Source organism: Pediculus humanus, genomic scaffold (genome assembly GCF_000006295.1).
Source record: "Pediculus humanus corporis 1103172108280 genomic scaffold, whole genome shotgun sequence".
Taxonomy (NCBI): domain Eukaryota; kingdom Metazoa; phylum Arthropoda; class Insecta; order Psocodea; family Pediculidae; genus Pediculus; species Pediculus humanus.
This window is the reverse complement of record NW_002987849.1, coordinates 51,277-67,212: the sequence shown is the minus strand read 5'-3', so window position 1 is coordinate 67,212 and position 15,936 is coordinate 51,277. Positions and strand designations below refer to the sequence as shown.

At 26.5% G+C, this 15,936-nt stretch overlaps 1 protein-coding gene across 1 annotated transcript; it reads right to left on the bottom strand.

The window, feature by feature from the left end:
- Window positions 1-2,961: 2,961 nt before the first annotated feature.
- Window positions 2,962-15,075, bottom strand: Phum_PHUM510030 (uncharacterized protein; the record flags this gene model as incomplete). The annotated part of the gene is made up of 4 exons (XM_002431022.1): window positions 2,962-3,443; window positions 3,504-4,343; window positions 14,347-14,882; window positions 15,044-15,075. 4 exons carry the CDS (start codon window positions 15,073-15,075, stop codon window positions 2,962-2,964), a joined length of 1,890 nt encoding a protein of 629 aa, XP_002431067.1.
- Window positions 15,076-15,936: the final 861 nt, after the last annotated feature.

Below are 15,936 nucleotides of genomic sequence, written 5' to 3'. Positions count from 1 at the left end.
AAAATAATAATAATAATTACGCAATAATCAATAATCGTCAATTTTATTTTATTTTTTTTTATTAAATTCAGGTTCGTTTTTTAATTTTTTTTTTTTTTATACGTGTCGCAATAATGCAATAAAAAAAAAAAAAATTTTTTTTTAATAATAATTGTTTATAGCAGACGAAATATAAAATTATAATATTTTTTTGCAAAGAAAAATGTCGCCGTTATAATAATAATAATAATATTATGTCCTCGTCGTCGTGTTGTCGATTTTTTTAAGATGTCACTCATATGTAACAAAAAAAAAACAAGTTTGTCGTTGTTGTTACGTGTTTATGTATGTTTTTGTGTTTTTGTGTTTTTTGTTTTGGCATTTTGTTTTTTTATCGTTTTGTTACTATCATTTATAAAAAACAGAAAATTTCGAAATCGTCGTTGATATGCAAAAAAAAAAAAAAGCAAAAATTAAAAATATTTCGTTGTGATGACGTAATCGATTCTAAGTCGAAAGAAAGAAAAACCGTCGTTTTTTTCTTTACTCCCCTCTTCTCTTCCCCCCTCCCCCCACAAAAAAAAAAGAAAATTTTTTTTTCCACTCTTTTGCGGTATAAATAAATTCTGGAGAATATAGCTCAAAAGATTAGGTTCCCGTATTTTTTTTTTTTTTGGTTTTTTGTTTTTCCAGCAGCTTGATGCTTACTTACTTAAAAGCCATCTTTTCTTTTTTTTTTGTTTTTCGTAAATATATATATACTAAATATCAAAAGGTTTAGAAAATTTTGTTTAAACAAAAAGAAAAGAAAAGAAAAGGAAAGAACAAAAGAAAAAATGCATGAGAAATTTTTCCTACATAAAGAAAATTTATGCTCTAATTACAAATAATATTAAATTTGGATTGGTGGAGGGGGAGAAGTGTTTACGTCACGGATGAAATTGATAAGACGTTCTGAAATTCGTAAAATAAGTTTTTGATAACGAGAAATATGGAAAACTATTGGAAAATCGTGTAGGAAAATTATATGTAAAATAAACGTGGTTAAAAAAACCGGCGTGCCGGTTATTATAAACGTTTAATTTTTTTTTTTTTAAAAGCAGACGACATTTATTATTAACACGATATGTGAAACATAACAATGACGTAAAAAAAAAAAAATTTATTGTTATCGTTAATAATAATAACAAAATTTTATCGGATTTTGTTTGGGGAGGGAGGTAAAAATCGAAAAAGGGTTTTTAAAAAAAAAAATAAATAAATATTTTAAAATGATTTTTTTTTGGGGGTGAGTGCGGTGGGGGTGGGGTTAGAGGGGGTGAAAACGGGGAGTCAAATCGAGTTGGAAAAAAAATAAAAATAAAATTTATTTAAAAAGTGCGAGAATAAAAAAAAAAATTATATATATACGGACATGGAAAAACGTTACGTTTATTAATTAATAAATTTAAAATATATATAAAAAAAAATAAATGTCAGTCGGTTGTTGTATACCGGAAAACAAACAAAACAACCAAACAAACAAACGACTGAAAAAGTCAATTTTCGATTTGAAGTAGTTAAAAAAAAAATTTTTTTTTTTTTATTCAAGCACCGAAAATTTTTATATAAGTATTAATATAAAACGTTATTAATAAAGCGTAGGTTTCGACTTTTTTTTTTTGTCGTGGAAGGAGAAAGAGATAGAGGGGGGTGGAGGGAGGAGGGGGAGAATAAAAACAAACCTCAATAACTTTTTTTTTTTTTTTTTTTTTTTTGAGTTTTTCAACCTTCCACTCAACTTGTGATGGATAAGTTCGATGAAGTTTTATAGGTTTTTCTCAAGTATTATGATGCATTAAAAATCAATAGATTTTCTCCTTCCTCCCCCCCAAAAAAAAAAAAAATTTTTTTTATTTTTTTGGTTTTGTTTTCAAATTGTTGCAAAGACAGAAAAATTCGAAGTGAGGGAGAATGGGGGGAAGTGAGAAAAGGAAAGAGAAAGAGCGAGGAAAATTAATAAGACGAGGAAAAGCCCTTCTTACCTTTGATATAATTTAAAATGGTGGTTAAATTAAATAAAATTTTCTAGAAAATGATAACGGATATTTATCTTTGCTATTATTATTATTATTATTATTGATTTGGAAAATAATTTTTTTATTAAAATTTTATTTTTTAATTAATTAATTTTCAATGAGTTATGCGCGTGTGCGAACGAATTTAAACTCTCCACTAATTTTTTTTTTAGTTTTTATTTTTCACCTTTGACTTTTTCTATCTCTCTCTGTCTTTCTCTCTCTGTCTTTCTCTCTCTCTCTCTCTCTCTTTTGTTCTTTTGTCTTCTGTTAAATTTTTATTTCTTTCTCGTCTTTTTCGTTTTACAACATTTAAAAAATCGATCTATCATTTATTTATTTATTTTTTCTAAATTGATGTCGTCTGCTAATATTTTCATGGTATTTTCCGTGTAAAAGAAAAAAACATTTCAAATAAAAAAATGGCGATAATAATAATAATAAGTCAAAATTTTGTCAAATAAAAATTTTTTATTTAAAAAAAAAAAAAAAAAAATGAATTCTATAAATTTAACTATAAACTCTTTAAAAATTTGCGTTAATAAAATTAATAAATATACAATTTTCAAAACAAACAAACAAAAAAACAAAACACAAAAAACCTTTTATTATTATTATTATTATTAATCATCTTTCTAAACTCACCCTCGTCGCGGAGGGAAGGTTAATACGAAAAAGATATCGGTTTATTAAACGTAATCACTAATAATAATTATTTTTTTATTTTTTTTCGCGTCACGTGTTTTTTTTTTTTATTAAATGCGACGATTTTCCCTCCCTCCCTTCCCTTTATTTTCCGTTTTCGCGACAAAATTTTCCACACGTTTACCCTCGGACACTTTTCCCAAACGTAGGGGGGGTGGCGCGTACGGGCGCGTCACGTTGCAAAAAATTAAATAAAAATTGTTTTAACGAAAATATTTCGTCACATGAAAACATCTTCGACGGTCGTTAATGTTTTCCTATTGTTTACAGCCACGGCATCATCTTTAAACGTGACCATTTTTTCTTTTGTTTTTTCATTAGATATAACCATCTGGTCTCCCAGACGATGATTATTCGGTCTAAGAATGCTGGCAGCCGATGAGGGTCTGATAACAGCTTGAGGCGGCGGTGGAATTATAACCACGTCCGTGACAATGCCGGCCAAATTGAATTCGCTGACGCTTCGTGGTACAAAATATTCCAAGGCTTCGTTACTACTCGATGATTTGATGAGGGAACTTCCGGAACATCGAGTCGCGGATCTTCTTTGAAATTCGTTCACCCGTATGTGTCCTCCTTTATCATCATCTCTGCTACGTCTGGGTAAGGTGTGCGTTTGTAATATTTTATTCGGTTGTTTCAATATGGGCACGATATTTTTTTTCTCCGACGTAAATCCCACGTGATTCCTTTTACTTTCTTCTAGGGCATCGATTTTATTTTGTCAAGACGTGGTCGAGGATACGAATGACATTGATATACCCTCTAAATCGTCTTTTTCCTCCATTCCGTCGTTGATGACTCCGAAAAATTTTGTCATTTTTTTCAACGTCACGACCGCTTGCTCTTGAACTAAATTAAAACACATGGCTATCATCGCCATGCCGATTAATAAATAACTGCTTGCTATTGCCACGGAAATGATTTCACCGCTCACGGAAGACTTTTTTGTAAGGTTCACGTTGTGATTCAAACCCGGCATGAGATCTCCGAAACCGATCGTGCTCAAACTGGCGAAACAAAAAAACGAACTTTCAAGGTATGTCCAATTTTCAATCGTGTGAAAAAGATAAGCTCCCCCGCATATATATAATAATATTATAATAAAACAAAACGAAATGGGAACTTTAACTATTATGTTATGGGGGCAAACGTGTTTCAAAGTGCACACTTCCGTCGCTGAATCGTAAATCCCCGTCGCTCTGATATCTTTCATCATGTCATCCGTGCTCCCCGTCGTGAGTGGGATTTTACCATCAGGGATATTATTATGTTTTATATGACCGTAAGTCGCAGCATTTAAAAAAGTCCTTTCCGTTTTATTATTGCTGCTGCTACCACCGCCACCCCCACCGCCACTACCACCACCTCCGCTACTACTATTACACTTTTTACTTTTGCTCTGTTTTTTATTATTATCTGAATTTTTAGATTTTTTCCTTAGTCCGACGCAAAATATTTTAGCGTATAACGTTCGGAAATATCGTGATAGGATTTCTCCGATCGTCGACAAATAAATAAGCATGAGAGGAATTCCAATTAACGCGTATAATATTGTTGTGAGTTTTCCCCAAGGCGTTCTCGGTGCTACGCTTCCATAACCTGAAAAATAAAATATTATTGTTTAGTAATAATAATAATAATGTGCGAGAATGAAAAGGTTGTAGTTTCCGTGAAAGAGTGTGTGGGGCGGGAGTGAGAGAGAGAGAGAGTAAGGGAAAAACAAAAGCGTGAAAATTTTCTCCCGGAAAAATTTTTTTAAAAAAATTATGGAAAGGGGAAAAGGGAAAAATGACTACTACTGAACGAAAAATGTCATTAAAGGAAGAATTCAAAGGTCAAAAAAGGATAACAAAAAGGAAATATAAAAAGAGGAAAACTAAAATGAAAATCTCGAGCGTATTTTCCAACGAATTAAATTGTTGGTGATGACGGGTGCGAAAGAAAAAAAAAAAAAAACCAAAAAATTTTTTTTTTATTACGTTTTATTTTTTTTGTAATATTGGCCACCCTGATAATTCGAATCGATTCGTTTTTATTAGGAATAAAAAGAAAACCGAAACGCGGATTTGATTTTATTTACGTCGTTTACACGCGTTTCCTTTTTATTATAAATAAATAAAAATTTTCCTGGTTTTTTTTTTTTTTTTGTTTGAAAACTTTTTCCGGCGCGCGCGATAAAAGTTTCGTTGTTAAAAAAAAAAAAAAAGACACTTGGAAAAATGTTTTTTAAAAGGTTAGGACGATGGTAATAGATGGTGAAAATTATGGGGCGTGGGGGGGGGCGGGGAGGGTTTAAATTGTACGCTATTAAAGTTAAAATTTTTTAACAAAGGAAAAAAAAAAAAAAAATTTTTTTAAGACGGAAATAAATAAAAAGTTTTTTTTTTTTTTTTTTTTTTTTTTTTTTTATCCGGAAAAGAAAAGGGAAAAAGGAAAAATTTGTCGGGTCCCCAACCTGAAAAGGTTTTCTTTCAAAAAAATTTCCGGTTTTAAAAAAAAAAAAAAAAAAAAGGAAGTCAAAATCTAGTTGCGGTCTCGTAGGGAAAATTCAACGGCAATTTGATGTCGTGATGACTTTTGATATTTTTTTATTTTTATTTTTCACGTCATTTTTTTTTTCTTCCATGTTTGGTTTTTTTCTTTTTTTTTTTTTTTTTTTTTTTTTTTAATCTTTAAAAATTACTACGAAAAATAAAATAAAATAAAATTTTATTCGAAAAGATTTTTCTAGAAAAAAATAAAAAAATGTAAAATTGCGACGCGTAAAAAATAAAAATAAAAAAAATCGTTCGAAACGATGACAAAATTAATAATAATAATAATAATAAAACGGAAAATCGATTAAAAAAAAATATAAGTATGAAAGTTTATTTTATTATTTGACCTTTGAACTTTTGTAAAAAAATTTTCCGCGAAATTGAGATTTTTTTTTTTACTTTATTGTAATCGGAAATGATAATTTATTAGAAATTATTTTACCGAAAAATGGATTTCGTTTTTTTTTTATTTGTTTTTGGGGGGAGAGGGGAGAAGGAGGGTGGAGCGCATAAATAATATTATTATTATTAAATCGTTTGATTTATTATTTGAAAAGCAACAAGACGATTATAAAATGGGAAATGACGTCAACATGTCGCAATCGTGACTGACGACTGAAAGTTTTGTTCGTTTTTCCTATTTTTATCCATAAATTTATCGTTGGTTTTTTCGTGACAAAGGAAATATATATATATTTTCCTTTTAATAATAAGAACGTTAACCTTTTATTACGACAAAAAAAAATTTTTTTTTTTTTCAAAATACGAAAGGTTTAATCCGCTTAAAAGTTTGATGAAATTAAATTAGACAACAGCTTAAAAACGTTTTACAAAAATTAACGGTTAAAAAAAAAAAAGGAAAAAAGGAAAAATTTTTTTTCTTTTTTTTTTTCCTCTTCCTGCGGTTTTTTTTTAAAAAAAAAAAAAAAAAGAAAACTTCGATTTCTTTTTAAACCCGCATTTTTTTTTTCGGGGGGAAAAAAATTTTTCGAACGAAAGGAGGGGAGGAGGGGAAAGAGAGTAACGTGAAAAAAAAGAAGAACGAACGAAATAAAAACGAAAAAGAGCAATTATTATTATTATTATCATTATCATTATTATTATTATTATTATTATTATCATTATCATTATTATTATTATTATTATTATATTTCCTGAATAAAACCATTAAAAAAAAAAGTGTCACGCAAAAGTAAATAAATGTTACCGATGGGAATAAAAAGAAAAAAAAAAAAACGTCACGTGAATCATTGGAAAAAATAAAAATAAAAAAGAAAATTTATATAAATGCCTGTGTGTGTTTGTATTGTACGCACACACGCACTCACGCACGCATTCACGCACTCACATAGAGAGAGAGAGAGAGAGATGTGTGCCTATAAGTTTAAATCGTTGTAAATTAAAAAAAAAAAAATTTTTATTTTCGAACGGTTTACCGTTTAAATTCGAACCGTGTGCGTGTGCGTGCGTGCGTGCGTGCGTGAATAAACGTATAAATAAATATGTATGCGTATATATTTATTTATACGAAATAAAAATTGATTTAATGCGGTTTTATATTCGTTTGCCTACCACCCATACTCATTTTCAAACCCATTGAATGAATTTTACTTTCCAAACACTTTTTTTTTTTACCTCTCCTTTTTCTCTCTCTCTCTCTTTCCTCTTTTTTTTTCTTTTTCTCTCCCGATTTTTATTTTTTTTTCCAAACCGGTAAAACTGCTAATCTAATATGATTTCTCTGGAGATGGAAAACTTTTTTTTTTTTTTTTTTTTTTTACAAAAGTTTTTAATTATTGATTTTTCTTTTTTTTTTTTTCATTTCCAAGTAGTAATTTCATTATTATTATTATTTTTTTTTTTTTTATTTCGAATTATTAATTATTTTGTATTATTTCGTGGAAGCCGAATAGATTTTTATTTTCCCGTCTCCCCGCCCCCACCGGTCCCCACAATCGTTAAATCGTTTTACGTAATGTAAATAAAAAGAAAAAAAAAGAAAAAAATTATTCGTTCGGGTAATGAAATTTATTATTATTATTATTATTATTATTATTATTATTATTATTATTATTATTATTATTATTATTATTATTATTATTATTATTATTATTATTAATGATTATTATTATTATTAATGATTATTATTATTATTATTATTTATTTATATTTTTTGTTAAATTTACGTAATATTTGTGTGACGTCATCGAGAACGACGACGTAATCGATGTAAATATCATATTAATAATAATAATATCGCGTTTAATTTTAATTAGTCGAATCTTGTCTTCGTTTTGATTATGTATTATCATTACATGATGAGATAAAGCGTGCGTGAATGCGTGAGTGCGTGTGTGCGTGCGTGCGTGCGTAAGTGCGGGTGATTCTATTAACTTGTGTAAAAAATTGAAAAGAGGAAAAAGAAGGAAAAAAAGAGGGGGAGGGGGAAAAAATTTTTCCCTTAACTTTATCAAGTGAGAGAAGTCGTGACCGTTCAAACTTCGAACGTGTTTTGTATAATTTTTATTTGTTTTTTTGAAAAAGTTGGCAGTACTGTTTGGAAGAAGAAAAAAACTCACGTTCGTTTTTTTTTTTTTTATTTATTTATTTCTTAATTGATTTGAAATTTTTTTTTTACGTTAGACACATTTGAAAATGGCGGACGCCGTCAAAAAAAGGAAAATGGAAAAAAACGTAAAAAATTATAATGAGAGTAGTATTATTAAATTTTCGCTTCCGGTTTTTCCTCCTTTCGAAAAAATGAGAGAGATACGGGGGGGAGGGGAGGGGCTTGGGAAAAAATTATTATTATTATTTTCATTTTTCCAGTTTAATTTTTTTTTTTTTTTTCATTTGAAGAAAAACTTTAACTTTTTTTTTTTTCTTGCTGGAAAAAATAATGAAGTAGAATAAAATAAGTGAAGGAATAAAAACAAAAAAAAAAAAAATCCGAAAAATAATGAAAAAGAGAGAGAGAGAGAGTGGGTAGGTGGGTGGTGAAGGGAGGGAGGAGGAGGACGGAGGTGGTAGTGGGAGTGGGGAGGAGTGGCAGGACAGTAGGAAAACAAGTTTTCCTTTGAAAAAAATTTTTCTCTTTTTCCTTTTTTTTTTTTTTTTGTATTTTCAAATTTTCTTTTGTATGTGCTTGGAATGTTTTTTGATGCGTCTTTCATTCTTATTTTCTTCTGCTTTTTTTTTTTCATTATTATTATTATTATTATTATTTTTAGCATTCACAATACAAAACGTCCATCGATGTGAAAAAAAAAAAAAAAAAAAGAATTTCAGCAGTTTTCTTATTCTTCTTATTCTTATTTTTCTCCCTTCCCCTTCCCCCCTCCTTATTCTTTCCCCCCCGCTCTTGTTTTTTTCTTTTTCTTCTTCTCATTTTCACGTTTTTTTTTTTTTTTTTTTAACGAACGAACAAACTTTAGTTTTTATCTCACGACGAAATAAAAAAAAATGGACGTGGAACGAGAATTTTTTTTTTTATTATTTTTCCACGACGATTTTCTCCTCTTCCTCCTTCTCTTCCCCTGCCCCGCCCCTCCCCTCCTCTCTAAAACGATTTCGAAAATATATTTTTAAGTTTGAAAATTATCCGAGTTAGTTTTGTTTGTTTTTCTCTCGCTCAGGTTCGCACATTATTATCATCATCATCATTATTATTATTATTATTACTACTACCATCGGAGTTTAAATTTCATTTTGAAGTTCACGAACGATGAATGACGTCAAACGATGATGATGATGATGACGATGACGATGACTCTTGAATTTAAAAAAAAAAATTTTTTTTCTCGTTTCGTTTTCGTTTGTTTATTGTTTTAACGTTACAAAAATTATTATTATTATTATTATTATTATTATTATTATTATTATTATTATTATTATTATTATTATTATTGAAATTTAACCGTACGAAATGAATATTTGATAGTAGGGTTGGATTTATTAACTCAAAGTCTTGTTTGTTCGTTTGTTTGTTTTTTTAACATTGTTTAAATAGATGTAATGATAAATACGAATGGATTTTCATATTTTGCGACCCTCTGTCGACCCTTTTTTTCTTTCTCTCTCTCTCTCTCTTTCTCTCTCTTCCTCCAGGGGAAAAAAAAATTTTTTTTTTTTGTAAACGTCACGAGAAACGAAGGGAAGTCAGTAAATTTCATAAAACAAAAATGTCGGACATGTTTTTTTTTTTTTTTTTTTTTTTTAAATTTGAATTTACGTTTACGATTTTAATATTAATAATGGAAAAAAAAAAAAAAAGTTTTTCCCGTTTCGTTTTGTTTTCTTTCCATGAACTTTTCGTGAACTTTTCCGATTTACGTTTGATTTGTTATCAATCGTTTTAAATTAAAAAAAACTGGAAATCGATAATAAAAAAAATTAATTTTACGCAAAAAAACAAACAAAAAATAAACATTATGTGTTTACCTTTTGTTTATTTATTGTTTTTAATAATAATAATAATAATAATAATAATAATGATGATGATGATGATGACGATCGCGAACGATTAACCTTGAATCATTGTTTTCATCATCAGACGATTGATTGAAATTGATTAGAATTTTAGACAATAAAAAATTTCTATCGATTTCGTCCGTGAAACGTTCAAAAACGCAATAATAATAATAATAATAATAATAATAATAATAATAATAATAATAATAATAATAATAATAACAGATTTCATAGAATAAAATCCATCGCCGGATTTTCATTTCATTTTTTTGTTTGTTTTTTTAATTTAACAAACATGAAAAAAATGCGTTTGTCTTTCAACCATTACGTTCCGAATTTAAATTATTAATATTTTCCAGTTTTGGAAAATTTTGGAAAATGACAGAAAATTAAAATTTATAATAGAATTGAAACGATTCGGTCAAAAAAAAATTTTTTTTCTTTTAATAAAAAAAAAAAAAGGAAAAACTATTATTATTATTATTATTATTATTATTATTATTATTATCAGTTGTACGGTTTCGCATTTTCCCGCCTTTTTTTTTTAAATTTTCTCCAGTTAAATATTTAACGTCGTTGTCTTTTTTTTTTTATTCGCAAGAAAAAAGAACGCGGAGGGTTGTTAATTAAATATAAATTTCGCAGGTACGCAGCAGCTCCTAATGGTTCTGTTGCTGCTGCTGTTACTGCTGGAAATAAAATTCCAGTTAAAAAAAAAAAATTCAAGTTAAAAAAAGAAAGGAAAATTTAATTTCTTAGTTTTTTTTTTTTTTTTATTTCATTGTTTGCTTATGTCAGTTATTGGTCATTAATTTTTTTTTTTTTCTTTCGCAACATTTTTCGTGACGGCTGGAGAAAAGAAAAAAAAAACTCATTAAAACAATCGACCATCATCGTCTTAACAACACTTTCTTTCACACTCCCCGACCCCCCTCCTCTCCTCACCCCCTTCTTTTTTCAGAATTTAATTTTACGATTATTGCGAAATTTACGATGATGGTAATAATAATAATAATAATAATAATAATAATAATAATAATAATAATAATAATAATAATAATAATAATAATAAACTAATACGACGACTTGAATGAATCGACGGTCGTTTGTACGACGGTGATATTTACCCGTTTGTAGACCGTTAAACGTTTGTGTTTGTTGATATGTTTGTTTAGCTTAGTTGTTGAGTAATATTTCAAGTAATATTTAACATTATTATTATTATTATTATTATTATTATTTTAGAAAGTAATAAAAAAAATATAAAAAAAATTTTTTTTTGACCCGAGACTTGCGTTTTCTCAAAACAACTCCAGGAAAATATTCCAGACATAAAGTTTTTTTTTTTATTTTTATTTCTTTTTGGCAATTTAAATAAATTCGTTTTGATTATTATTATTATTATTATTATTGAGTTCCAGAATATAAAAAATAATAATAATAAAAATGAAAACTTTTGATTCATTAAATTACGGTAAAGTTGAACTTTAAATTTTTCTCCAGCCGATTATATTTTATTTTATTTTATTTTAAGTTTGTTCGTAAAAAAAATTTTTTTTTAAAGAAAAATTTTGTTCGAATTTTCCATTTTCGTCATTTTTTAATCGATATTATTATCATTATTATTATTATTATTATTATTATTTATTTTTATCGATTTTTAATGTTCTACGTAATCGAATCGATCGATCGATTTTTTTTTTTTTTTCAAGTAGATTTTCCATTCATTTTTCAAAGTTTTTCCAAAAATTTAAATCGTTGTAATGTTAATATTGTTATTATTATTATTTTGTATCGAGTGCGGGAATGTTTTTCCAGACGTAACCTTTCGTGGTTTTTCATAACCGGAAAATTTTTAAAAATTGAAACTGAAAAAAAAATTTTCCCGGGTTTTAATAATGATTTTTGCACGGGAATTTTCTTTCAAGGTCACGCATCGTAAATTTTATTCTTATGTAAAAAAAAAAAAAAAATCCGTACCTGGAAAACACTCAAACTCCTTCCTTCTCCCCCCCCGAAAAAAAAAGATGAAGGAAAAAAAAATTATGACTGCAATCCGCGAAATGAATTAATAATAATAATAATAATAATAATAATAATAATAATAATAATAATAATAATAATAATAATAATAGTAATAATAATAATAATAATTTCATTTACATAATTTTAAGAAGAGAAAAAAAAAAGAAGAAAAGTTTTGCGCATTTTTTAAATTTACTTTTTTTTTTGCATTCTAATTTTTTTTTCTTCTTCTTTTAATTTTTTTTCTTCTGCTTTTTTTTTTAAAGTGAGATAATGATAATAATAATAATAATATTTAATGCCGTCTCACCGACACATCCTGTATATTAATTTTTTTCTAAAAGAAATTTGAAATTTTTAACGAGTCTTACAAAAAAAAAATTTTTTTTTGATTTCCCTCAATTATTATTATCATTTTAAATTTTTTTGAATTCGTTTTGTTTAAAAATAATAATAATAATAATAATAATAATAATAAATTAAGGCGTTAAAAACGTTAATTTCATTTCCAGTTCGTGATTTATTAAAAAAAAAAATTAATAATAATAATAATAATAATAATAATGAGTTTTAATTTCACACACCCGGAATTCAAATGATGATCACAACGAACAAACAAAACAAAAGAAACTTTTCCTCCTCCTCCTTCTTCTAATAATAATAATTAATTTCAATTATTGATTAATAATAATAATAATAATAATTCGATTCACGTCAAAATTTATTAATAATAATAATGATGATAATAATAACCAATGAGTAAAATTAATTTTAATAATTAATAATAATAAAAAAAAAAAAAAAAACGACATTTTGAGTTAATATTTTTTTTTTTTTTTGTAATTAATTTATTATAAAATATGGAAGTGACGTCACGTTTGTATTACGTCACACATCACTCAATGATTTCGTGGTGGTGCGCGTTTTCTTTTTTTCTAGAAAATTCTAAAACTTTGACGATTTTCGAATCGTTTTTTGCTATTTCCGTCCGAATCGTTCATTCGTTTGTTGGGTGATTTTTTCTTTTTTTTTTTTTTTGTTTCGGAAAAATTAAACGCGGTCTTTAATAATAATAATAATAATAATAATAGTAATAATAATAATAATGATAATTAATAAATAATATTTATAATAATGATAATTTTTATATATACGTATGGAAAAGTCAGTTGGACGAGAAACTTTTTATTTTTTTTTTTATTCAAAATTCAACCCCCCAGTGATTAATGACCATTTTTCCTTTTTTTTCTATTTCTTTTCTTTTCTCTCTCTCTCTCTCTTTCTTCAAATAATCGTTTTCTTAACCTTTTATTATTATTATTATTATTATTTTATCCGAAGCGTTAAAAACTTTCTTTTTTTTTTTATTGCATTTTTTTTTTTTTTAAACAAAAATTTAAAAATCTTCTTCTTCTCTCATGCTAACTGAATTTTTCTAAGTAATAAATTTAATTTTTTTTTTATTTTGTTTTTTTTTTTTTTTTCAACAGCCGTAAGAGAAAAAAAAGAGAAAGAAAAAAAGGAAAAACTTTTCCTTTTTTTTTATTAACCTTAATTGAATGTTTATTAAGAATAATAATGATAATAATAATAATAATAATAATAATAATAATAATAATTATTATTATTATTATTATTATTATTATTATTATTATAAATTTCACGCGATCAAATTTGAATATTTTAATTAAAAAAAAAAAACCAAACAAAACAAAGAAAAAAAATTTTTTTTTATTTTCATAATCAATAACGTAATTTGATTGATATATTCAATCGATCGATCAATCAATCATTCGTTAAAAATTTTAATTACTTTGATAAAATAATAATAATAATAATAATAATTTTAAAGAAGACACATTTTCGAATGGATTTTTTGTTTAAAACAAATTTATTTACGTTTTAGATTATTAAAAAAAAATTTTTTTAAATCGTAAAACTCATCGTCTTCTGCTGTGAAAAAACACAAAAACAAAATCTCCCCACTCCCCAAAATAATTTTATTTTACATCATCATCATCATTTTTTTTGTTTTTTTTTTTTTACGAGACTAAAATTAATAATAATTTTTTCTTTGATCCTTTCTCCTCCCTATTTCCCATTTTTTTTATTTATTTATTATCATTATCATTATTTTATTTTTGATTGCGATTAAAAAACAAAAGATTAAGGGAAAAACTTAAATATATATAAACAAAATGAAATTTAATCGTAAACGGATTAAAATTGGATTAGATTATTTTCTCATCGTTTTTAAAAAAAAATCAGAAAAAAGAAAAAAATTAATTAATTTAAATATCTTAATAAGATTTGTTTAAAAAAAAAAATGAATTAATTTAAAATGGCGGTTTTAGGTAGGGGTAGGGGAAATGGGGGGAGAGGAGGGGAAAGAGTATTTCGATGTAATAATAATAAATTTATATAAATAAAATTTGAATAGAAAAAAAAAACCAATAATGAATGTTAATAATATGTTAAACGAATGTATGACGTCAGAGGCACACTCGATGAGGAAAAAGAATTGTTTGTTGTTGTGGTTGTTGTTGTTGTGTTGATAAGAATGTACTCACCTATGGTCGTGATAAGAGTTAGAGAATAAAGAAAACTCGAAGCGAAACTCCAATTGTGTTGATGATGAGAGTAATAAACGGCGGAACCGTCACCGGAAACGTCGTTTGTTTTAACGGTAATTTTATCACCGTAATTTTTAAAAGTTTTCACGAGATTTTCTTGAAACTTTAAAACTTCCTGCGTGGCCAACCGAGTCCAATTTTCCTTATATAATATGTTTAAATCTTCCGTTATGCTCCATAATTTTTCAACCGTTTGCAATCGGATATCGTCGTTTGTTATCATTTTTTGTTTTTTATTATCGGGATTCGTGTGATCGGATCCACTTCCTCCTGCCCCACCACCACCACCACTTCCGGTTGTTTTTATTATGGATTTATCCGTGTTTAAATCGAATTGTGTTTTACCAACGAATCCACCCTCGAGTGCCATAAATATAAACGCTCCTAAAACCGTATATGCTAAAACTAATACGAAAACACCGATGCTCGTTATAAATGACGATGAAGATGACGAACAGTAACAGCAACACAGCCTGAAACAAAAAAAATATAATAATGATAATAATAATTTTTTTAAAAGGGGAAGGAATTGGTGGAGAGGGAGGAGGTGTGCGTAAATCAAATATTAACTTTGAAATTTTCGCGTCGTGGGAGGGGAGGGGGAAAGGGATAATTTAAATCTTTTTCAAATCACAATTTTCTTTTTAAACAAACGAATTCAATCATCTACGTCACGACTAATCTTTTTAGTTTTTTTTTTTTACTGTTCCCGCTATTTTCAAGCAGACAATTTGATTGATTTTTTAAATAAATTAATAATAATAATAATAATAAATTTAATTTAAAAAAAGAAAAGTTTTCTCCAGTTAAAAAAATGAAAAAGAAAATTTTCGTGATTTTATTTTTTTAATCGTAATCAAATTATTATTATTATTATTATTATTTTTCATCGTATCAAACGATAATAATAATAATAAATAAAAATAATATGATTAATATAAAAAATATAAAAATCGTGGAATAGGCTGGAACGAAAACGAAAACAAGATAATAATAATTGAAACGCTGTCTTTTTTTTTTTTTGGTTTTGTTTTGGTAAAACCTTAAAATTACAATTTAATCCTTTTTTCTCTCTCTCTCTGTCTCTCTGTCTTTCTCTGTCTTTATTCTCCAAAATGTACACGACATTTTTCCATGACGTTACGTAATTTTTTTTTTTTTTTTTTTTTGATTTAAAAAAACTGGAATCAAAAAAAATTTTTTTTTTTTATCAAAGCATTACACGCTTTGATTCCAAAAAAAAAAATGCGATTTCCGGTTTTTGTTTTTTTTTTTTTTTGTTATTTTAGGGTAATATTATCTGGAAAATTGAAACCTTTTATATTAACAACATTCCATTCGGATTATTATTAATACTATTATCATTATTATTAGTGTTATTTTTATTATTATTAGTATCGTAATTTGTTTTTTTTTTCCGTTCGATGGAATCTGAAAAATTCGAAGAAAGATTTAATTTTCAATTTTTTTTTTATTTTTTCGAAATTAAAATATAAAATGGCGAAGAATAAAAAGAGAGAGGGGGAG